The sequence below is a fragment of the Pristiophorus japonicus genome, chromosome 8 (genome assembly GCF_044704955.1).
Source record: "Pristiophorus japonicus isolate sPriJap1 chromosome 8, sPriJap1.hap1, whole genome shotgun sequence".
Lineage (NCBI taxonomy): Eukaryota > Metazoa > Chordata > Chondrichthyes > Pristiophoridae > Pristiophorus > Pristiophorus japonicus.
The window spans coordinates 22,358,043-22,383,830 of NC_091984.1; the positions used below are offsets into that span (position 1 = coordinate 22,358,043).

The 25,788-nt window shown below is 43.3% G+C and overlaps 1 protein-coding gene across 2 annotated transcripts in view; it reads right to left on the minus strand.

Annotated features, from left to right (window-relative positions):
* The window catches only part of gtf2b (general transcription factor IIB), a 30,517-nt gene extending 12,080 nt beyond the window's left edge, over positions 1-18,437 (minus strand). Inside the window, exons 1-4 of one of the 2 annotated variants that reach the window (XM_070886553.1) lie at positions 18,348-18,437; positions 5,214-5,320; positions 2,010-2,143; positions 6-152 (exon numbers count right to left, since the gene is read on the minus strand). In XM_070886553.1, the coding sequence (XP_070742654.1) occupies positions 6-152; positions 2,010-2,143; positions 5,214-5,320; positions 18,348-18,364 (405 nt within the window). In that variant the 5' untranslated portion in view covers positions 18,365-18,437. Of the gene's footprint in view, positions 1-5; positions 153-2,009; positions 2,144-5,213; positions 5,321-16,935; positions 17,036-18,347 lie in introns of those variants that run through there. The other variant, XM_070886554.1, reaches the window with a different exon arrangement.
* Between the last annotated feature and the right edge of the window lie 7,351 nt (positions 18,438-25,788).

Genomic DNA, 25,788 nt, shown 5'->3' on the forward strand with positions numbered 1-25,788 from the left:
CTTACAACTATATTTCTGGGCAGATTTATTCTGTCAGACATATTGCTGATTTCCTTAAATGCATTCATCATTGCTCGGTCAGAGCTACTCATAGTCCGACGATTTTGGTATTTTGCATTCCCAAACTCATCAAAACTTGCTGATCCAGTACCCTGCGAAGAAATGCAAAGCAAGTAATGCCCACAAAAGGAAACACACCGTCTATAACATGTACAAATTAAAAGCTGCACAGATTACTTTGTTACATTCCTCAGCTCCAGATCCACTAGGTAAGATACAAGGTCTATTTTAAAACAAAAATGTGAAATATTAGTCCAAGATCTATTAAAAATGTACTCAAGACTCAGTTTCCTTCATTCCCTTCAAAAGCCTATTTTCTCAACTCAGTCACAATCACTGGCACACAGAATTCCAATCTCCTTTTATTAATGTACAAATAGTTCCACTTATTTGTCCATACCTCAAAATCTCACTTTCCAAATCTCTTAAAAAGTTTATATTTAAAAAGTTGATTCAGAAACACCCTGGATCATTGTTGAAACAAAGCAGAGCTCCATTTGGTAAGAATTTCATGCAAGTAATTGGATGCAATGTTTATTTAGCAAGGTCCCTCACTACACAAATTCTTATTTAACTGGACCCCACTCTCTGGATATTTAGAAATCTGTGAACCCATAGCGTCACTTCCAACCCTCACTACTTATTTTCTATACACATCAACAATAAAGATAAACCATATTTAAAAAAACTAAAACCACTTCCCCTGAAATTCCAAGGGCCCTATGACATCAGCACATCGGTAGTTTGTTTAGCTTTCACTTTAAAAAAAAAAAGTTACCCTGTCAAATGACTTTCCACATCATCGTCTCTACCTCCCTGCACCAGACACAAGTTAAATCTGCTTTGCCAGATCAAATTTTTAAAAAAGACTGCCCCAAATTTATTCCATGATTCAGAGCAAAGTATGGAAAACATGCAAAGCAGGATCACAAACCAGCAGTGAAGCTTAGATTTTCTGCCTTTGGTATGGCCTTCTGTTATTTTATGCATTTCAACATTCATATACAAGTGAAAATGGATGCATCTGCGCAGAAGAAATCACAGTGCGATATCAACCGTGACATCCAAGAATCCCCAAGGAAGCACAGTCATGTTCTGAATTCACACCCAACTGGCTGTCAGAGGAGATAGTAGAAACAAGGGTACTCGAGGCAAATACACATGTCAGTCAGGAAAAGGTGGTGTACAAGGGCGAGAACAATCAGATCAAGAGACACCCAAATCTTTAGCTGAACCTACGCATGAACTGGCCATATTTAGATTAGTTTTGACTTCATTGCTCCTCCCCCACTTGGAGGCAAGGAATTAGCCTGAATTACCCTGCTGGGATCATTTAAAACATTTTTTTTATATAAAAGTTGCCTACCCTCTGAACTACTTCTTGTCTGAAAGATTTGACTAGTAGTATTCTGCAGCTTGTACTGGAGGATGTGTTGATGAAAGGAATTGTGGTTGTGAAGCTTTTAAATCTATTACTGAAGGTTCCAGCTAAACAGCTGATACAAGGTTTGTAACTCCGCTCTGGGTCGAAGGCGGCACCAAGATGTACCCTTTAGTTCAGCTTGAGCAAGTAGCCAGAGAGGGGATGGTGCTGGTGGCAACAATAGAGAATGCCAGACATCATCTGACACACAGTACATCACTAAACCTTTGATGGTGGCCTCTGAAAGGTCTTTTACAGCTACATGTTTAAAAACCCACCGTCTAAACTCAGTTGAGGAATGGCCACTTGGGTCAGGCACAGAATGGCATCTAATGCCTGTGAAACCATACCAAGGGATCAATCCATTCAGAAAAGAAGTGATAGGAGAGGGGTAGGCAGCGGGGAATCTTGCATTTCTACTTAAGTATTGTGAAAACAATTTCATAACTAACAGATGAAACAGACGTTTTTAAAAAAAATGTAACTGTTTTAAGTGCCTATTCCGTTGATCAAGCCACATTCTTACCTTTCCAATCATAGTTGACAAATCACCGCCATTTAGCAGTGGATTCTGGGCATCACCAACTCGAGATGGGTCTTTTGTTGCTTTGTCATTGCTAAATGTTCGCCACTCTGAGCCAACATCTATAACTCGATCACCTATAGAAAGATGAGAATCAAGCTTAGCAGGAAAATCCCATCCCAATCATACTGAACGAACCATCAAACAGCATCTCACCAAGATTCACAGGGACATAAATCCTGACCAAATTAGGTTACTCCCTTACCGAGTATGCAGAAGTTACATTCCAATATATTCAATTCATTATCTAACGTTATGAAAGATGAAGGGGCGGCCATGGTATCCTCCTCCATTCTCTAAAATGACCCAATATCACCTGTTCTTAGACCCTATTTGCATTTTATATCTGTACATCATACTAGTCGATCTTGCAGGTCATTCCACATGAAGTGTCGAGATAAAAGCAGCTTTCAGATGAAGCAGCATTAGAAGCAAATGAATAATTGGGCCAAGTCACGCAGGTGCAATTTAGTTCCCATTTCATAAGTCATAAACTTGATCCTTATTTCTATAGCGTTGCAGCATTTCCACTGGACAGAGGGTGAAGTTCGCGTAATGAGTTTACAAAGTTAAATTATGGGACAGGAATTTAGGATTAAAATATGAAAATAAGGAGGGTTGATAACTGTAGAAATTTATAAAAAAGAAAAATTGACGCGCAAGATTTTTAATATATACATAGATGTGCAATATATACATTTTATAATGTTTACCATCGGTTTGGATTGTACTAGTTTTGCTATGGAAAATAAAGTCACCAAGTCACAACTCATTCTTGCAACTTGCCAACTGCATTAATAACCAAAGGCACTGAGGGGGACTTATGATTTGATCTCATGTTTGCACCAATCTACCATTTTGCCTATGAGGCCTCTCTCTGGTACTCCCCAAAATGATACAGTTGACATTAGGAAATATAGCGTAATAATCCATTTATAATTGGGCAGAAACAGGTGCATTAAGAGTCTGACAATATAATGAATGATCTTCCTTTTTCACACGGATCATTGTGGAACTTTATTTCAGTTAAAGAGTGGATGTGGTGACAGATGGGATTATAGAACTACCACTCACCAGTGTTATACTCTGGCGGGAAATCGGATTAAAGTGGGCAGCTCTGATGCAGAGCGAGCACCGCTGTAGGCATGATGGACCAAATAACCTCATCCCGTACTGGAATATCAATGTTTCTATATAACTGTACAGACTGTCAGATTTACACAACAGAAAATTCAATCCCCTTTCGTTTTCTCCCCTGTAATGGCAGGAAAGAGTAAATCAGCAGAAACTCAGTCCAGCGCTTGGCTGCAAGACAGACAACCACTTTGTTGGGCTACATGAAGGCAGGGAGAAGGAGGGAGGGAGGGAGAGATTACACAGGATATATGGCACAGAAACAGGCCATTTGGCCCAACCAGTCCATGCCGGCGTTTATGCTCCACTTGAGCCTCTTCCCGTCTTTCATCTAAATCCATCAGCATAACCCTCGATTCCCTTCTCCTCATATGCTTGTCTAGCCTCCCCATAAATGCATCTTACTTCAACCACTCCCCTGTGGTAGAGTTCCACATTCTCACCACTCTTTGGGTAAAGAAGTTTCTTCTGAATTCCCTTTTGGATTTCTCGGTGACTGTCTTATATTGATAGCCTCTACTTATGCTCTTCCCCACAAGTGGAAACATTCTCTGTATCCACTATAAAAATCTTTCACAATTAGGTCACCCTCAGCCTTATTTTTTTTCCCCCCAGAGGAAAAAAAAAAAAAGAGACCCAGCCTGTTCAACATTTCCAATATGTATGCCCTCGCATTTCTGGTATCATCCATGCAAATCTTCTCTACACCCTCTCCAGTGCCTCTATATCCCTCTTCTAATATGGTGACCAGAACTGTACGCAGTACTCGAAGTGTGGACTAAACAAGATTCTATACAGGTTTAGCATAACTTCCCTACTTTTCAATTCTATACCTCTAGAAATAAACCCTAGTGCTTAGTTTGTGTGTTTTTTTTTTTTTTAAATAGCTTTGCTAACCTGTCACAACTTTGTGATTTGTGTATTTGTACTCCAAGATCCCTTTGTTCCTCTACCCCACCTGGACTTGCACCCTCTAGGTAATAAGTGACCTCCCTATTCGCCCTACCAAAATGTAATACCTCACATTTATTGGTGTTGAGCTCCATTTGCCAATTATATGCCCATTCTGCAAGTTTATTAATGTTTTCCTGCAATTTGCTGCAGCCCTCCTCAGTATTGACTATCCCCCCAATTTGATGTCAACTGCAAATTTAGAAATTGTTTTTGATTCCAAGGTCTAAATTGTGAACACAAATTGTGAACAGTGGTCCCAGCACTGATCCTTGTGGAACACCACTACCCACCTTCTACCACTGAAATAGCTACCCTTCACCCCTACTCTCTGCTTTCTGTCTTGAAGCCAGCTAGCTAGCCATTCTGCTACTTGTCCTCGACTCCGCATTCTCTGACCTTGTTCATCAGCCTTATCGAAGGCCTTTTGAAAATCTAGATAAATTTCATCTACTGCATTACCACTGTCTACTCTCTCTGTTATCTCTTCAAAAATGTCAAGGCAACATTTTCCCTTTTCAAATCCATTACAATATGTTTTGTTTCTGGGGGTTCCTTCTATTTTCTCCTTTAGTAGAGATCCCATTTATTTTTCCTACCACCAATGTTAAGCCGACTGGTCTATAATTCCCTAGACTTGGTCTATCCTTCTTAAATATAGGTATTACATTTGCTATCCACCAGTCCTCTGGCACTACACCTACACCTTTTTCTAATTATTAAGTGTGTAGTAATGCCAGATATAGCTTCTAGATTTCTAACCCCTTATTCCCTTATTGTTTAAGAAACTGTCTATTTCTGTCTTAAACTTATTCAATTTTCCAGCTTGCACAGCTCTCTAAGGAAACAAATTCCACAGATCCACAATCCTCAGAAGAAATTTCTCCTCATCAGTTTTAAATGGGCAGCCCCTTATTGTAAGATTATGCTCTCTAGTTCTAGTCTCCCCTATCAGTGTAAACGTCCTTTCTGCTCGAGGGACCGTAAGGCCTACTTCTGTTCCTATTTCTTATATTATATAAAATATAGATTGATGCAAGCAATGTAAACACTTCTCTTTACCTACTACCAGCCCGCATTCAGGGCAGATCATGTCACCAGCACGGTAATCTTCTACCAGTATGGCATCTGGATGGTTTGGGCATTGCACCCTGGGTAATGGATCCCCACTAAAAAAAGGAAACAAAATCAGAAATAAAATCAAAAAAGACAATACATGAACAAGAACTTCAATATTTACCCACATTGTTCCTGTAAATACCACTAAAATCAGAACTACTCTTGATCCATAGTTTTAGAACAGCTTACTAGCTAGTGCACTGGTCAACATGGTAACGGATTGAAGTCCCAACACTGCTCAATGTAGAACTCATACACCTCAGTCGGCAGAATTTCATCAATGCCAATCAAACAGCATGTGGGTATTTGGGCAAGGCAAGCTGCTTTACGAGCCGAAAGGAAATGCTGCTTTGATCAATTGGACAAGGGGACACTGTACAATGTGCAAGGGGGGAGGGGGGAAAAAAAGGAAGGGGTGAAGGACGCAGATCTGAATATAAACAAACCCACACATTTACTATTTCAGCATGTCATCTGGGGAAATATGCAACTTAAAATGATCCCTCCTAGTGGTGAAAGACATACAAACCTAAAAGCAAGCCGGCCTAGGATGCTTTGGTGTACCTACACATAGTTGGTTACAAAGCAATGGAGGTCTGGGAATAGGTCACTGGCAATTTGCTAGGCTAAGAAATAGCTTAGAGCATGAAAGCTCGAGATCTTTTTGGGTTAATTCCCAATTTGTTAAGATGCAGAGGGAGTGCAGCAAAGGTTCACCAGACTGATTCCTGGGATGGCAGGACTGACATAAGAAAGACTGGATCGACTAGGCTTATATTCACTGGAATTTAGATGAATGAGAGGGGATCTCAGACATAAAATTCTGACGGGACAGGACAGGTTAGATGCAGGAAGAATGTTCCCGATGTTGGGGAAGTCCAGAACCAGGGGTCACAGTCCAAGGATAAGGGGGTAAGCCATTAAGGACTGAGATGAGGAAAAACGTCACTCAGAATTGTGAACCCGTGGAATTCTCTACCACAGAAAGTTGTTGAGGCCAGTTCGTTAGATATATTCAAAAGAGCGTTCGATGTGGCCCTTACGGCTAAAGGGATCAAAGGGTATGGAGAGAGAGCAGGAATGGGGTACTAAAGTTGCATGATCAGCCATGATCATATTGAATGGTGGTGCAGGCTCGAAGGGCCGAATAGCCTACTCCTGCACCTATTTTCTACGTTTCTATGTTAATAGTGGTCCCAGGACCCGAGGGGGTTCATGACGTCACTTGATTCCTACCCACCACCCATAAGCGGATTTCTGAATTTCTCCTACAACTGTATCATCCTAAAACACAGTCAGTTTCCATGGGAGGTTCCTGTTAAACTGCGTGGCCGCGCAGTGCTCTGGTGTTCCTGTGCAGTTGGTGATCTGGATTTTAAATAGAAGACCGCACATACACACAAAGCTAAACTGCAGTTTAAGAGGCCCCGCAGGCCAAAAACAAATTAGAGGAAACATTGATTCCACACCAATGTTGACAACACCCAGTCGTAGCTATTAACACCCAGAGAGGAACCTGCAATGGCTTCTCTACCTGCTCGCGCAGTTACCTATGGAGTACATCAACGATCTATCCTTGACCACTTATGTCTCATCTACATGCCGCCCCTCAGCGACATCATCCAGACACAGGTTCCACATGTACACAGACGACACCCAGCTTTATCTCACCATCACGTCTCTTGACCCCTCAATTGTCTGACTGGTCACCTTGCTTGTCAAGTACTGGATGAACAGAAATTTCTTCCAACTAAATATTGTGAAGTCTGAAGCCATTGCCACAACTCCATCCCTCCCCCAGCAACTGTCTGAGGCTGAACCAGACTGTTTGCAATCTTGGTGTCGCATTTGACCCCGAGGGGAGATTCCGACCACATCATGAAGACCGCTTACTTCCACTTCCAGAACATTGCCCGACTCCACCCCTGCCTCAGCTTTTCTACTGCTGAAACCCTCATCCATGCCTTGGTTACCTCTCGACTGAATATTTCAATGCTCCCTGGCCAGCCTCCCACTCTACATAAACTTGAGCTGGCCCAAAATTCTGTTGCCCGTACCCTAACTCACATCAAGTCCTGTTTACCCATCTTGCTGACCTACATTGACTCCCAGTCCAGCAATGCCTAGATTGTAAAATTGACATCCTTATTTTTAAATACCTCCATGTCTCTAACCTCCTGCAGCCCTATAACCCTCAGATCTCTGCACTCCAATTCTGGCCTCTTACCCATCCAGATTTTCATCGCCCCACCATTAGCAGCTGTGCCTTCAGTGTCTAGGCCCCATGCTCTGAAATGCCAACCCTAAACCCCTCTCCTCTCCTCTCCTCTCCTCTCAAGACCTACCTCTCTGACCAAGCTTTTGGTCACCAATATCACCTTATGTGGCAGTGTCAAATTTTGTTTGATAATGTTCCTGTGGGTGTTGTTCTATGTTAAAGGTGCTATATAAATGCAATTTGTTGTTGTTGCAATAGCATATTCTTTTACTATATAATAATAAAAATTTCAATAATTATAGCAGACAATATTTTTCAGGAGCCAAGGTAGGGTTAGAGAAGCATTTCACTATTGGCAAGGGGTACTACACAAAACCACTACTTGACTACTCAACAGGTCCAAAATGAAACCTATCCCAGTATTGTGATTATTGAATCTGCCACATCTGACTGGTTTGAGGGTGTGATTTTGGCATCCTACCTCTATACTTTAATGTCTATTTGTGTATTACTCAAAAAATGTACGTCTAAAATCATGGCTGGTTGAAAACCACCAAGTTTAGCACAATCTACATAACATACAAGAAACAAAATAAAAAACATTAATTAAAGCTGATCTAGCAAATGGTAGCACACATTTTAAATGTCACCATTTACAGACGGTATGTTTAGGAATAGATCATTCTGATCAGACTAAGCTTTCTGATCACTGGAAAATTACGCAGATAAAAACTCCAAAATATTAAAATTGGTACTTTTCTGATGAATATAATATTCTAACTTCACTTCATTGCAACCCCATTAGCCCCATCATTTCTGTTCCCGAGAACAGAAATAGAACAAAAATGGAAAATGAATTGTAAATGTACAGCATATCACATTATGGTGTTAACATCAAGAATGCCTGTGTGATGCAGTCAACCACACTGGTATTTCATTGTGACTATATGTTAAGTTATATAATTGTGAAGAACGTTATTAAAATGGTAATAGCAAAGGTGACATATTGTGAAAATTGGTAGAGCATGAAAACAGTTAGACCAATTCATCTAGAAGCATTAATTCCTAGAAATACATTTATGTATATTTAATAACTTTCATAACACTACTACATTGTAAATCTCAACACTTCAAGTGCACCATTCATGAGATTCGTTAAAGAACACTACTGAACACAATATTTCTATTTGTACCAAGAGTCAGAATCATGCACTCCACGTATGACTAGATACAAACCTAACCCATGTTTACTCAACTGTTAACCACAACGTCAGATGAACATTCCCTACTTACAGTACCAAAGGAATATTTCCCACAGGTTATCCTCCTGGTTTTTCAGTGAAATGTAAAACATTAGTGGCAGATTCCATGATTAGAAAGCAAAATGGGTGGGAGGCTTTAGTAAATAAAACCTGTATGTGCCAGAAATCAGGAACTTAAACAGAATGCTGGAAACACTGAACCTGTAGGTGCCCGACCTGCTGTGTATTTCAGCATATTCAGTTTCATTTGGATGTCTAATACTTTGTGAATGTTTAAAATGTATAGAGACATTGAAGTTGAGAACGTGGCAATTGTATAGGGACAGTATAAGCTAACAAACAATTCATGGAGGAATAGCCATGACATCTCAGACTCGAGACTGCGAAATGTTACAACACTAACACATATTGAAACAAAACCCACATCTTGCAGAAAAACCTCAAGGTCTTATTAAATCATGTTATTAACCTGAAACATTAACAGAAGGTCTTTGTTTAAAATCAGACCATACTTAGGTCGGCTTATGAGTGGACAAAGGGAAAGAGGGACCAAAAGAGATAGGTTGAACTAGGATGTCACTCTAGCCCTATCTTGTTATCTTTTACCGAGAATGTATAACTGTTGTCGCTTTACGATGTAATTTCACTTATCCGTAGGGAGTGTATATCGAGACAGTATATCTTCTGTCTGATAGGTCTTACCGGCCGGTAAAATAAAGACTGCTTTGTTCAAAGCACAAGAGGTATTCGACTCAGTAATTTTACTGAACCAGATTGAGGTAAAAGAATCCAGGAATTTACAACTTCATCAAATCCTTTATTATAACATGTATACACCAACTCTAAAATTGGTAGTCATGATACCAGGTCTATCATCCTTTAGTGTGATCATCTGTAAAGACTATGTTACATATTAGAAAAGCAATTTCAAGGCTGTAATAGCTTAGCTTGAGATATAAGCAGTGCTATTTTTGTATAAATATGATTACGGTCTTACAACATCCAGGTCATATTGCCTTGTAAAATGGAATTAAATAAATCCCATTTCTGTTCAAATTATAATTTGTTCATAGAAACACTATCAGCTGTGATCAGCAATGCTACGGTATTAACAGCTGTTTTTGAATTTGGTTTGAGGGAGCCTTTTGCAAATAGACTAGTGGACCCCTGGTCCTAAAAGATCAGGAAAGTTCAAAAATAAACTGATACTCATTTTGGAAAGAGATTGATTTCTTGTTATTTATCTACAGCAATTTAAAAAAATGCTAAATATTTTATAAAATCAAGAAAATTTACTGAAAAGGAAGACCACTCAGTCCATCTTAGTTCATCAGCCTGGGAAATACTAAAATGCCATCTCAGCATTCAATTTCTTAAGATCCCAGGGATTTTTCCCCTCATTTTTTTTTCTGGTAGTCTATGCCACTTGTTATCACTGGATGAAGAAATTACTGATATCAATCCTAAATTTACCTTCTACTAGTGCGAACCTGCATCCTTTTATCCAACTCTCAAATTTAAAGTAATATTGCAGAATTTCCATTCTATTATCCTGTATACCGCCAAGATCACCCTTCGGACACCACCTTTCCCAACTGAAAAGCCCAAGTTTTTGTTTTTCCTCATAACTCAGACCTTTTAACACTAGGAATCAATCTTAGGGCTCTGTTCTTTGCTGTGCCTCCAGTCTTTGTGTCTCAGCAACCAGGACTGGATACACTGCTCAAGATGTGGTCAGACTCAAGGACTATACTTTCTGACCACAATTTCCTGACTTGTATTTTACAGTTCTGGCTAAGTAATTCAACATTCTATTGTCTTTTCTTGTTTAAAGTTCAGCTCTGAAATGTTTGCACACGTTGAGCATCGAGTCGACCAAGATTCCAGAGTCATTCCCTCACTTCATTAGCTATTTTTAAACACCGTCCATGAAGATGGTGTTACAGATCTAAATAGAAAAGGACTTACTAGATGAACCCCAAACAGTGAGAAGGAGATAGATGAGCAAATTTGTTGCCAAATTTCAAAGGCATATATCAATAATATAGTATCAGGAGACTTTAATTACCCTAATATAGACTGGGAAAAACATAGCACGAGGGAAGGAAGGAGAGGAATTTTCTCGATCAATATGCCTCCAGTCCAACAAGGAGGGAAGCAGTATCGAATCTGATTCTGGGAAATGAATAGGGTAAGAGGAGTGTGTTACAGCAGAAGATCGAGCTAATAGTCACCACATCATCATTCGGTTTAAAGTAATTATGGAAAGCGACCAAAAAATACCAAAGGTAAAAATACTCAACTGGGGAAGAGCTCATTTCAGGTGATTTAAGAAGGGGTAGATTGGAAAAAGCGATTGCAGGGTAAAGCAGTAACCGAGCAATGGAGGACATTCAGGGAAGAGATATTTCAGGTACAAACTAGGCACATTCCTTTGAAGGGAAAAAGTAGAGCATTCAAAGCTAATGCACCCTGGATGACAAAGGAACTAAAAGTTAAAATAAAACAGAAAAAAGGAGGCTTATGACAAATTCAGGAGCAAGATTCAGTTAATAATCAGGAAGATTATGGAAAGTACAGGAGGGAGTTGAAAAAATTAATACAGGAGGAACAGGGAGGTTACAAGCAAAGATTAGCAGGCAACATTAAATTGAAGCCTAAAACATTTTATAAACAAAATGTAGTGGTTAGCTGGGGAAAATGTTGGGCCTATTGGACCCAAAGGGAAATCTTCATGTAGAGGCAGGACATGGCAAATGTATTAAATGAGTACTTTGCATCTGTCTTCACAAAGCAAGAGGATGAAGTGAAGATTACATTAAAAGAGGAGAGAGAAGTTATGGACAGGATAGCAATAGATAGAGAAGACATACTAACAAGATTAGCATTACTGAAAGTTGTTGAGTCACCTGGTCCAGGTGACATTGGTCACATTGGATAGAGTAGTAGTCTGTAGTAGCAGAAGACTGGAGGATTACTAATGTTACACTACTATTCAAGAAAGGAGGGAGGGATAAACTAGGAAACTTCAGGCCAGTCAGCCCAACATCAGGGGTGGGAAGTTATTAGAAACCACCAGGGATACAAACTTTCATTTGGAAAGGCATGGGTTAATCAAGGATAGCCAGCATGGATTTGATAGACAAATTGTCTGACTAACTTGAGCGAATTTTGTGAGGTAACAGACAATTGATCAAGGTAGATGTATATATGGACTTTCAGAAGGCATTCAATAAAGTGCCACACAGGAGTCTTAAGAAGGTGGAAGCCTATAGAATTAAGGGGAAAGTGGCAGTATGGATTCACAATTGGCTCAGTGACAAGAAGTAAATGGATAGATTTTTTTTTTTAAAGATTGAAATGTGGTTTCCCCCCCCCCCCGCCCCCCCACAGGTCAGTTTTGGGTCCATTATTCTTTAATTTTTTATAAAACTACCTAGACTCGGGTGTAGGGAGCAGAAGCACAGCAGATGGACTTCAATGTGGACAAGTGCAAAGTGATGCACTTTGGGAGGACTAATATAGAAAGACTGTATAGTATAAATGGCACAATTTTGAAAAGTGTACATCAGCAGAGACACCTTGATGTCTGTATACACAAATCCTTAAAAGTGGCAGGGCACGTTCATAAGCTGGTTAAAAAAGCAAATGGGTTACTTGGATGTATAAATCGAGAAAGAATATAAAAGCAAAGAGATTATGCTAGAACTTTATAAATCACTGGTTAGGCCTCAGCTGGAGTATTGCGGATAATTCTGAGGGACTTCATTTATGAGAAGAGGTTGGAAAAGTCAGGACTGTTCTCCCTGGAATAGAGAAGGTTAAGAGGTGACCTAATAGAGGTTTTCAAGATGGAGAGGTTTTGATTGAGAGAAAAATAAATGATTCCCTCTAGTAAGTTGGCCAATAACTAGAGGTCAAAGATTCAAAATCATTGGCAAAAGATCTAGAGGAGAGATGGAGAATTCCCCCCTCCGTTGCTGGGATCTGGAATGCTCCACCTCAAAAGACGATTTCATAAATAATTTAAAAAAGGGAGTTGGGCAAGTACTTGAGGATGAGGAGCTTACAGGGTTACAGACAAAAAGGGAGGTATGTGGGACTAAGCATGACTGCTCTTTCAAATAGCTAGCATAGGCATAATCGGCTGAATGGTCTCCTGTGCTATAAGTTTCTATGATTCCCAGGGCTGAAATTAGTGGCAAGTAATAACAGTGAACTATCAGCGATAAGGCCCTTTTAAAACTGACCACAACCTCAGGATGTAGTGCATGCACATCTAACCGTGAAAATCCTGAAGTTGCAGTCATTCACTGCTCCAACACTAGCTGCGCTGTGCACCCCCCACAAAGCCAGCAATTAGTGTCATCTTACTGACGAAAACGTGGCAATAACTCTTAAATGTTACGCCTTATTGGACTAGGTGTAACTGGGGTTTTAACAGCATATTGACTGGTAAATAATCATGGCCCTGTAAACTAATTTTAAATTTGTGGCACGTCAAATTTCTCCATGATAAAAATTACAATTTAAGAAATTTCTAAAAAATATATTTTAAAAAAGGTTTGTTCACAATTTTCAGGTTCTATCTTATCCCTCCATGAGAGCCCCAATCTTTGTTTTGCTCTCTAACATTATTAAAAAGTCAGGATAAGAGTAGGTTCTCGTATCCTGGTTTCCCGTCTGAGAACTCTGCAACGTAATTGGATGCTTAGATAGCTTGTTGATGTCAGAGCAGATCACATAAGAGCTCTCCACTATACTGAAATCACTTGCACATCAAAAAAGGCAAACTTCTTGCCAGAGATGGCAAGATCTCCGGGGGCAGCTTTCTTCGGGGCCAGTGGTGAACGCATTTGCTTCGCCGCTGGCTGCAAATTCCAGGCCAATGTGTGTTGTTTGTTTTTTTTTCTTGCGTGTAATACTTTACTGTGCGCATTGTTCTTCCTACTTGTATATCTTGTCCAATTCATCCTCTAATTTAAGCTGCCTCTTCCGACGCCACTGCCTTTCCTTGTTTGGCATCATCGCAAATTTGACCACCTTGCATTGGCTATCTGAATCAAAGTCACTTATGTAAATTAGACAGTAGTGGCCCCACCACTAAGCCCTGGGGATCCCCAGCTACCCCTGCTGACAGAGCTCCTCTAATGAGTACTCAAATGTATTCTACCCTTCACAATCATTGGCAAAGTCAACACCATGTTTCTACAGACCTTAGTTACAGTAATGCAGAAGTTATTCTCCATAAAAAATATTTTGCAGAAACTATGTTTTTAATATTTATTTTGTACTATCAGCAGTGACCAAGACAAGAGTACATCAGCTATGTTCAATTAGCCATGGGACTGTGGCTACCTGGGCCGTGGTAATGAGAGAGGGCACAACTAAAAATGTCAGAAGTTAACCATTCTACTGTGCAACTGAGCATAAATACACAAGCTACCAATTGCAAGCTTCTGAGTATTACACATTGTTGACTACTGAATACAAATCATATTAGCACTATACAGGAGATATGTTGAGGTTAGGGTTGTCCCAAGTGAAATCAGCTAACTCAGCACACGCTGGAGATCAAACTTGGAGCATTCTTGTTTTGTAGGGCTCACGTGAGCCATCAGGGGAGAATATCATAACAGTACACTATGGCAACCTTGTTTTGCATTGAAAGTTTCTGCAATTATGGACTATCCATGCAATGCAATAAAACTAGTGTGCCTAATTAGAAAAGACTTCAGACGTGCAAGCCAATTAGGTTATGCAATACAGTACCAATGCACTGTACCATGAAAAGGCACAATACATTCAATCCTGGCATTCTCTAATCAAATTTGCTATGTGCATGAAGATGTGCCAAGCAGAGACCAGGTCTTTCCCTGAAGGTAAGGACACAGCACAAGAAAAAAAAAAAAATCAGGATATGTTTCAGGTCCCCTTCGCACTACTTAATAATGACCATTTATAGAGCAGCATTGGCGTAGGTTGCAGGGAGAACATATACATTATAAAGCAAATCTTCGCTCCTGTTTATCAGATGGGTAAAGGCAAGGCCCAGTGGGGACTGTTTTATACACACACCCCCAGGCAGTCTGCTGGGGCAGGGGGCAGGTCCGATCACTATTCTGTGACTCTGCTGGAAAGTGTGCACGTGCAGATATCAAGCAAGGCTGAGAGGTCAGCTCTGATGCCAGCCATGGTCACACAGCCCATCAACACTCTTGCATGATCATGAAAACATTAATAAAGGACTGCTACTGTACCCAAGCACAAGTCAGCAATTCCAAGAGGGACAAAATGCAAGTCTGCTTTTCAAAATAGTGAAACAAGAAAGTGAATCTGGTTGGATATCTATTTTCTTCCAAGCAAAAGGACAGATGCCACACTGCTTATTTTTAATAACTTAGTGGCACACAATTGCAATAATTTATTTTACTGTAAAGTGGCAATATATAAATACTGTCTACATGAAATGAATGGGTACATACTAAATTTAACAAAAGTTAAGGAATTCTAATTTTTAGTTCATCACAGGGTGTGGACAATGCTGGCATGGAAACAATTATTGCCCATTATGAGTTGCCAAGGAGGTGGTGGTGCACTTCACATCATGATAGCACTCCAACATTAGCATTAGGTGGGGAGTTCAAGATTGAGGCTCAGCAATGATGAAGGAGCCATGATCTTGGATGTGACTTAGATGGAAATGTGAACATGATGGCATTCGTCTGATAAGAGCTGATGTACCTCCTCGATATTAGAGGTCAAAAGGCTGAGGTTTGCTGTCCAATTAAGCTTAGTGAATGGCATAGAATATACAGAACAGAAGCAGGCCATTCATCCTTTTCTCACATGTACTTGTCACATTTATTTTTGAAAGCATCCAAGCTATTTGCCTCAACTACTTTACATTTTAACCCAAGTAAAGACATTTCTCTATTTATTAACTATTTTATATTTATGGCCCTTAGTTTTGAATTCTACCACAAGTGGAAACATTCTCTTTACATCTACCCTCGCAGGTCAACTCCAAGTCTTCTCTTTTCTACGACAGGTACCACTCATTATTCCTGTCAACCCAGCGATTTTCTATATCTTGAGATGTCTTCCACTCATAGGATCTTCTCCAGCTCTCTAATGAATGCTTGCAATTAATGTACACTCACCACTGGCAATTTATTAGAAGCTGTCAAAGCCCTACACTCGGTCAGCATTGGCTGCTTCATTACTGAAGGAGTTGAACACACTGGAAACATAAGCACTCACTCCGGAGGGAAGATCACTGAAGAAGTTGCTGAAGATGATTGTGCCAATAAAACTAGTCTGAGGAACTCCAGCAAAATATCCTCATCATCATGTGATGATTGGCCAGACCAGGGTCAGAACCATTTGCCTTCGGGTTCAGTATGACTTCAACCACAGGATGGTCTTCCCCTTGACTTTAGTTTACCTAGGGCTCCTTGGTGCCACATGAGGTGTCACTAGCAGCTACATTCACCTCCCTTCAGCTCTTGCATCCATGTCTGATGAGATGAAGAAAAAGCTCCAGCAATGCACATGCTGTAGCCAATAATACCTGCACTAAAAAACACAACAGCCTGCCTTTTTGCCACTTCATCTCCCCCATCTTTTGCTGGATCACAACACAGGATGTGCAGTCTTGAGACTCTAACAACAGCTGGACATACATTAATACACAAATCAATATGGGAATAGAGCAGACAGATTTAGTTGTAAATCTAGTTGAAATGGCCTCCCTGCTGTGGTGTAAATTGCATGATTTGAAATCATAAGACAATAGGAACAGGAACCATTTGAGCTTGCTCTGCCATTAAATAAGATCATGGCTGATCATCTATTTCAACTCCACCTTCCTGCACTATTGCCATACCCCTTGATTCCCTCAGTATCCAAAAATCAAAATTGATCTCAGTCTTGAATATATTCAACAACTGAGTATCCACACCTCGGAGGTAGAGAATTCCAAATATTCACAACTGAGTGAATAAAGTTCTCCTCATCTCAGTCCTTATTCTGAGACTGTGACCCCTAATTCTCAACACTCCAGCCAGGGGAAACAGCTTCTCAGCATCTAGTCAGTCAAGCCCTGTAAGAATGGTGTTTAAATGAGATCACCCCTCATTCTTCTAAAGTCTGGGGAATACAGGCCTAGTCTACTCAACCTCACCTCATGGGTCAATCCCCTCATCCCAGGAAACAGCCGAGTGAACCTTCATTGCACTTTTTATATTATTGCTGATCTCTTCAGTATGTTATCTGTAACTTGCTTTCCTGCACAGCACATACAGGATAAAGAACAGGTGCACATCAAACTCAAAACTACACTTGAAACAATGCATTAAAAGTGACCAGTTATGACTTCACAATACAGTGTCAGTTAGTCTTCTCCCCAGTTTTCATTTCATCCTGGTCAGCTACTTGTTGTCATTGCAATATAGAATTGCACACAAATAAACACTGCAAAGAAACTCAACAGCACCTCAACAAAACTGGTTTAAAGTTACAAGGAGAAATTAAACAAATTAGGGGTACATCTCCTAGAATTTTAAAGAATAGAAGGTTAAAGGGGTGTTTTCATGACATTAAAAGGGAACAGATAGAGTAGATACAGAGAAACTAGATTTGCTGGTTGGGAGTCACAGACTGGGGGGGGGGGGGGGGGCGGGGGGCATAGTTTAAAAAATTAGAGCCAGACCGGTCAGGAGCAGTTAGGAAACACACAGGATGGTAGAAGTTTGGAACTCTCCTGCACAAACAATTAATACTAGATCAATTGTTAATTTTAAATCCGAAATTGGATATTAATTAACTAAAGGTATTACGGGATATGGAGCAAAAGCAGGTATATGGAGTTAGGATCACAGATCAATCATGAATGGCAGAACTGGCTCGAGGGGCTGAACGGTCCATGTTCTTAAATGGGGGGGGGGGGGGGGGGAAAGAGAGAGGGGGGCAGGGAAACAGAATTTGGAAAAGCTCCACCAATGGCAACTGTGAAAGCTGGGGTTAACTTTGCACTGGCTGAAGTGATCACCCCCAGGGCCGAGGTTTGCTTGCAACAAAAACAAAGCCTCCCGACTGTTTGGATTGAGACGAAAGCGCTGGCGGTGGGTCAAGTGTATCACATGGGACCCCACCACCTCGGGGACTGTCCCGGGGAGGGGGGGGCGAGAAATAGGCTGAGCCGCCGAGAGCGCGCAGAGACAAAGGAGATCCGGATTGAGCAGCAACATCCTGCGCGCACGCGCACACTGTGGGTCGGGCCACGGAGCCGCGCGAGCTGTCGAACTCTGGAACGCTCAGCGCTCCCGCGAGACGGATCCGGCGCGCGCTCCCCGCTCCCCTCTCTCCCGGCGCCGCCCGCGCCCGCCGGTCACCAGCCGCCCAACGGAAGAAACCCCACCCCCCACACCTTCCACCAACTCCGCGCCTGTGAAAGCTCCAGGGCACCGTCTCCCTCGGCGACCGCTGTCTCCCCCGCATCGCGCTGACGCAGGAATATCATTGACACTTAAAATAAGCCCGGTGAGGAGACGGAAGAGGCGCAAGAGCGGCAACAACAGCTACACCGCCACTCACCGACTACTGGACGCCATCTTGCCTGTCGGGAGTCAGTGACACGCCGCGGCCGCGGCCTCCCTTTATAGATCTGCGACGGTCACGTGATACGTCAGCCCGTACGGCGAGTCCGACGCATCAAAATTCCCAAGCGACTGAATGCGGACGGTTGTTGTTGTCGTTCGTAAGCGATTTGAACTCAAATATCGATCATTTGGACTGAGACTCAAGTTTCATTTCGTGCATCCAACTACGACAACTTACGTCCCAAGGCGCTTCACAAGAGCGATAGCAATACAAACATTTTTGACATCGAGCCACATATGGAGATATCAGGACAGATGACCAAAAGCTTGGTCAAAGAGGTAGGGTTTAAGGAGCGTCTTAAAGGAGGAGAGGGAGGTTTAGGGAGGGAATTCCAGAGTTTAGGGCTCAGGAAGCTGAGGGCACCGACAATGGTGGAGCAAAGCAAATCCGGGATGCTCAAGAGGACAGAATCGGAGGAGTGCAGAGATCGCGAAGGGTTGTAGGGCTGGAGGAGGTTACAGAGATAGAGAGGGGGGAAGCCATGGACGGATTTGAAAACAAGGATGAGGATTTTGAATTTGAGGCGTTGTTGGACCGGGAGCCAATGAAGGTCAGCGAGCACAGGGGTGATGGGTGAACTGGAATTGGTGCGAGTTAGGATGCAGGCAGCAGAGTTTTGGATGAGCACAAGTTTATGTGGGGTGGAAGATGAGAGGCCGGCCAGGAGACCATTAGAATAGTCAAGTCTAGGGGTAACAAAGGCATGGATGAGAGTTTTGGCAGCAGATGAGCTGAGGCAGGCAATGTGACAGAGGTGGAAGTAGGCTGCCTTGGTGATGGAGTCACTATGTGGTCGGAAGCTCATCCTGGGGTCAAACATCAAGGTTGCCAATGGTCTGGCTCAGCTTCAGACAGTTGCCAGGGATGGAAGGGGTGGCCAGGGAATGGAGATTGTGGCAGGAACCAAAGACAGTGGCTTAAGACTTCCCAATATTTAGTTGGAGGAAATTTCTTATCATCCAATATTGGATGATGGACAAGCAGTGTGACAAAACAGAAACAGTGGAGGGGTCCAAAGAGGTGGTGGCGAGGTAGAGCTGAGCATGTGGAACCTGATGTTGTGTTTTCAGATGATATCGGCAAGCTATCGCATGTAGATGAGAAATAGAAGGGGACCATGGATAGATCCTTGGTCGACTCCAGAGGCAACGTGTGGGAGTGGGAAGAGAAGCCATTGCAGGTGATTCGCTAGCTACGATTCAATAGATAAGAATGGAACCGGGCAAGGGCAGTTCCCCAGCTGGATGACAGAGGAGAGGCGTTGGAGGAAGATGCTGTGGTCAACTGAGTCGAAGGCTGCAGATAGGAGGGATAGTTAATTGCAGTCACAAAGAATGTCATTTATAACTTTGATAAGGGCTGTTTCAGTACATTTAAAATACAACAATATTCCTCTTAATTGAGAAGCAATCATTTCTAAATCAGTGCCATGATAACTAAAATTAATGTATTACTTCCTGAAAGGGGCAGCTTTATGTTTGTAGCTAAGAAACAAATTGCTACAGCAGCACAATAATGGGGCCTTGTGGTGAGCAGGAAGAGAAAACCGGAAAGAGATGCAGAGATGGGCACAATATTAGTGTGGCTGGAAAGAGAGAATCTTCATGCCCATCTCTCCCAAAACTACCTGTTCAATTCTCATTCAGTCCAACTTCTACTCTGCTCGCTCCAACATTTGATATGGTTGATCATTCTACTACATCATCTCCTGTTGTCCAGCTCTGTGAGTTTGTCCTCTGATAGTTCCATTTCCTACATTCAGAGTTCCGGAGTCCCTCAAGGATCTATGTCCAGCTCTCTTCTCTCCCTATCTATATGCTGCCCCTTAATGGCATCATCCACAAGCATGGTATCAGCTTATATGTATGCTGCTGACACTCAGCTTGTCCTCTTTCCATTTCCCCATAATCACTTTGATACTGTCAGATTGTCTGTCTAACATTGTTATGGATCAGTCAAAATTTATTTCAACAGAACACCTGGTACTCAGGAACAGGAGTGAGCCATTTATAATATAGAAGGTTAAGAGGTGATTTGATTGAGGATTTTGAAAGGAATTAATAGGGTAGATAGAGAACATTTTTTCTGCTGGTGTGGGAGTCTAGGACAAGGGGACATAACCTTAAAATCAGGGCAAGGCTGTTCAAGAGTGAAGTTAGGAAACACCTTGTCACACAAAGGTGGGTAGAAGTGTGCAACTCTCCCACACAAAAAGCAGTAGCTACTACCTCAGTTAATAATTTTAAATCTGAAATCGATAGAATTTTACTAGCCATGGGTATCGAATGTTATGAAGCCTGATATGTCCTTACTATACAGTATAAATGCACACGAGGCCCATACTTGAGAGAAGGTCACTCTGTGACCAGTTACCTTTATTAGCCAGCATTGAAGTGATGAAGGTGGGTGGAGCTTCTCCTTTTATACCTGAAAGTCCAGGTTAGGAGTGTCTCCCACAAGTTCACCACTTAGTGGTCAATGTTCTCACAGTGTACAACTTAGGTCAGTTTATACATGGGTTACAATGACAGTTGAATACATGACATCACCTCCGCCCCCCGCCAAGATCTTATTGGAATCACAGGTTAAGTCTCTCTGGTGGTTTACGCTCCCTTGTAGAGCGTCTGAGTTGGGGCTCCGGTTGTTGGGCGCTGGCCTGAGTGTCTGCTGTTTGCGGTGCCTCAGGCCTGTCCGGACTGCCTACAGTGACTGGGCTTGCCTCCACTTGGTTTCGGTGTTCGGACACCTGTGGTGGAGTGAACTCTACATTGTGTTCTTCCTCTGCTTCTTCTATGGGGTTGCTGAACCTCCTTTTTGTTTGATCCACATGTTTGCGGCAGATTTGTCCATTGGTAAGTTTAACTACCAGAATCCTATTCCCCTATTTGGCAATCACAGTGACTGTGAGCCAGCAGCGTAGTTGAGGACAAAGACAGAGTCATTGACATCAATACATCGCGCCCTCGCATTCCCGTCATGGTAGTCACATTGTGACTGGCGCCTGCTCTCAACAATTTCATGGTGGGGTGTATAAGGGATAACCTGGTTTTGAGCGTCCTTTTCATTAGCAGCTCTGCGGGTGGAACCCCTGTGAGCGAGTGTGGTCGGGATCTATTGGCCAACAGGAGGCGTGATAAGCGGCTTTTTAGGGAACCCCCTTGGATTCTGAGCATTCCCTGTTTGATTATCTGCACTGCTCGTTCCCCCTGGCCATTTGAGGCCGGCTTGAACGGTGCCGTTCTGACATGGTTGATACCATTTCCTGCCATGAAGTCCTGGAATTCAATGCTTGTAAAGCACGGGCCACTGTCGCTGACCAAGACATGCGGTAGACCATGGGCGGCGAACATTGCCCGTAGACTTTCTACCGTGGTAGAGGATGTGCTTGAATTAAGAATGTCACACTCGATCCATTTGGAGTAGGCGTCTACTACAACCAAAAATATTTTTCCCATGAAAGGACCTGCGTAGTCCACATGGATGCGTGTCCATGGCTTGGCGGGCCATGGCCAGGGGCTAAAGGGGGCTTCCCTGGCGCATTGCCCAGCTGGGCACACGTGTTGCACCTGCGAACACAAAGTTCCAGGTCTGCATCTATCCCTGGCCACCAAACATGTGACCTGGAAATTGCCTTCATCATGACAATGCCCGGGTGCTCATTGTGGAGTTCTCTGATGAACACCTCTCTGCCCATCTGGGGCATGACTACTCGGTTTCCCCATAGCAGGCAATCGGCCTGAATCGAGAGTTCATCCTTGCGCCTGTGAAATGGTTTAAATTCCTCAGGGCATGCCCCGTACGTGACTGCCCAGTCCCCATTCAGGATACATTTCTTGACTAAAGACAGTAGCGGGTCTCTATTTGTCCAGACTTTGATCTGATGGGCTGTCACGGGTGAGCCTTCGCTTTCGAAAGCTTCAACGGCCATGACCATCTCAGCAGCATGCTCGGTTGCCCCCTCAGTGGTGGCTAGTGGGAGCCTGCTGAGTGCATCGGCGCAGTTTTCAGTGCCCGGTCTGTGCCGAATTGTATAGTCATAGGCTGCTAACGTGAGTGCACATCTCTGTATGCGGGCCGATGCATTTGCATTTATGGCCTTGTTGTCGGCCAAAAGGGACATTAGGGGTTTGTGATCTATCTCCAGCTCAAATTTCCTGCCAAACAGGTACAGGTGCATTTTTTTTACTGCATATACACATGCAAGCCCTTCCTTTTCTACCATCCGGTAGCCCCTTTCTGCCTGGGACAGACTTCTGGAGGCATAAACTACCGGCTGTAACTGACCCTTGGCATTAACATGCTGCAACACACACCCGACCCCATAGGACGACGCATCGCACGTGAACACAAGTTTCTTACATGGGTCATATAGCGTTAACAGATTGTTGGAGCATAAGAAATTGCATGCTCTATCAAAAGCCCTTTCCTGGCTGTCCTCCCAGACCCAATCGCGACCTTTGCGTAGGAGCACGTGTAGCGGCTCTAACAGCGTGCTCAATTTGGGAAGAAAGTTCCCAAAATAGTTCAGGAGCCCCAGGAACGAACGCAGCTCCGTCGTGTTACGGGGTCTGGGCGCTCTCTGGATCACTTCCGTTTTGGACGCAGTAGGTCTAATCCCGTCTGCTGCTACCCTCATCCCCAGGAATTCTACCTCTGGAGCAAGGAAGACGCACTTCATCTTTTTCAATCGCAGCCCTACCCGGTCCAGTCTGCGTAGCACCTCCTCCAGGTTGTGGAGGTGTTCTTCAGTATCGAAATCCGTGATGAGGATGTCGTCTTGAAAAACCACCGTCCTTGGAATCGACTTGGAGGCTTTCCATATTTCGTTGAAAGATCGGGACGGCCGAGCGAATCCCGAACGGACATCTGCTGTACTCAAACAACCCCTTATGTGTCATGATGGTGGTCAGCTTCTTCGACTCACTCGCCAGCTCCTGGGTCATGTAAGCTGAGGTCAGGCCCAATTTTGAAAAAAGTTTGCCACCGGATAGCGTTGCAAAGAGGTCCTCCTCTCTCGGTAGCGGGTACTGGTCTTGGAGTGACACACGATTGATGGTGGCCTTGTAATCACCACATATCCTGACCGACCCATCTGCCTTGAGCACTGGCACAATCGGGCTTGCCCAGTCACTGAATTCAACTGGCGAGATGATGCCTTCCCTCAGCAGGCGGTCCAATTCGCCTTCTATCTTTTCCCGCATCACGTACGGTATCGTTCTGGCCTTGTGGTGTACTGGCCTGGCATCCGGTTTTATGTGAATCACTACCTTGGTCCCCATGAAAGTGCCAATGCCAGGTTGAAATAATGAGTCAAATTTATCCAGGACCTGTGAGCATGATACTCGCTCCACAGAAGAAATTGCACTGACATCGCCCCATTTCCAGTTCATGACAGCAAGCCAACTCCTCCCAGTAGTGCGGGACCGTCCCCCGGGACAATCCAGAGTGGCAATCTGTTCTCCGAATCTTTGTGGGTCACGACTACCGTGGTGCTGCCTAGCACCAGAATGATCTCCTTTATATATGTCCGTAGCTGTGCGTCAATCGTCAATAATTTTGGCCTCCTGGCCTTGGATGCCCACAACTTGTCGAACTGTTTGATACTCATCAGGGACTGTCTGGCCCCTGTGTCTAGCTCCATTGATACAGGGATGCCATTGAGGAGCACTTTCATCATTATCGGTGGTGTCCTGGTGTATGACTGTATATGTGCTCCACATGAACTCGCTGAACTTCAGCTTCAGGCAATTTCCCCCAGTGTTCATTTGGCCTCGTAGGGTTTACATCGGGCCCGTCCAACTCCTACATCAACCTGGCTGCAGGCTTCCTGCACATACGTGCCAAGTGACCGCTGACATTGCAATTTCTGCAGATATATTGCTGATACTTGCAAGCTCTGGCTAGGTGTTTGCCTCCATACCTCCAACATGAGCCGTTGTTGGAAACGAAAGGTCCAGTACCAGTCGATCATCTCTGACTGTCTCTGTAAAAGGGGAGGATGAAAACCCCCTCATTTTACCCAGAAGGAAAAGGGCTGTGGGATCAGTCTGTGCTGTGAATCGAAACCGATAACAGTTTGACCTTGGCAGAGCAGTGATTGGACGGGGGAGGACACCGGAGGGCCAATGGTGAGACAGAGTCAGCCCGAAGCATGGGGCTTTCAAGCCAATGGGAGAGCACTTGCTCAAAAACTGGGACTGACTCACAGCCATTATTGGACTATTGTCTTCCCCATGTTTACACTATGGAAGGAAATGGCTACAGGAGGCCAACCCAATTAACACCTACTCAAACCTTGAGTAGATTAGGAAAACTGAATTGAAGGATAATTATGCAGACATTTCAAAACCAGGGAACCCAAAACAACCCAAGGTCCTATACAATGGCTACAGGAAGCCAATGCAATCAACACCCACTCAAACCTTGAGTAGGTTAACATCAGTGGAAAAAACCCGCAATAATCTAAAACTGCTGCATTTTTCAAAATCACAAAGTCCACCAATGAGAAGAATCGACTTCAGCAGGAGAGGCGGACTGGATAATCTGGCTATAAAAAAGGGTTTCTGACGTAGGGGGGTGGTGATTTCCCTGCCCTCGTCATCCAACAACCACAACCAGCAAGACTCTCAACACTGAAGGAAAACCAGTGTCCGAAGGCACCGAAGATAGAAGAAACAAACCACTAGACTGCAGAAGGCACAGTAGTGAGTATAACCTCTGGTCCCCAGAACTCCCAACTCAGTTAGGCCAGGAAAGGTGGGAGGTTGGGCATTGTACTGCTAAACTTGTGTAAAGATTTTCGTTGGGTCCGTTTAGTGGGATTTAGGGGGATTGTTTTGTTGGTGTATTGCTGTTTGTTGAGATACACCTTGTCAAATAAATTGGAAGCCTAAAGTTCCTCTTGGAATCACCTTGTCTCAGTTCTATTGTATTACATCTCCTGATCGTGAGTCTTATGTCAGAACTGTGTAAGGGAAGCTAGGAGCGCCTCGAAAACGCTCAACTGTATGTCACAGGCTAGGGAAGAAAGGGTTAGGAGTGTTTGACACTCAGGGTACCTCACAGGCCAGGCATAAGCTGTGAGGGCAGAAGCCCAGAGAGAGACACCCAAGGCACAACAACATTCCCTGAGAAAACCCCTTACAGTAAGTGTCCTTAAGCGCACCATTGATAGGTGTTAATGGTCCCATTACTGGCCGCATTGTCACTTGCGATGGCATGAATCGTCGTTCAGCTAGCCATTGTCTCTGTTGAATTCCCCCTTTGGGTTCGACTACATGCTCGGCCGTGTCCGATTGCCCCTGCCTGCCTGGAGAACTGTGTCCCGCGTTAACAATGTTGACTCCCTGTCCATTTGCTGCATTTAAGCCAAGTT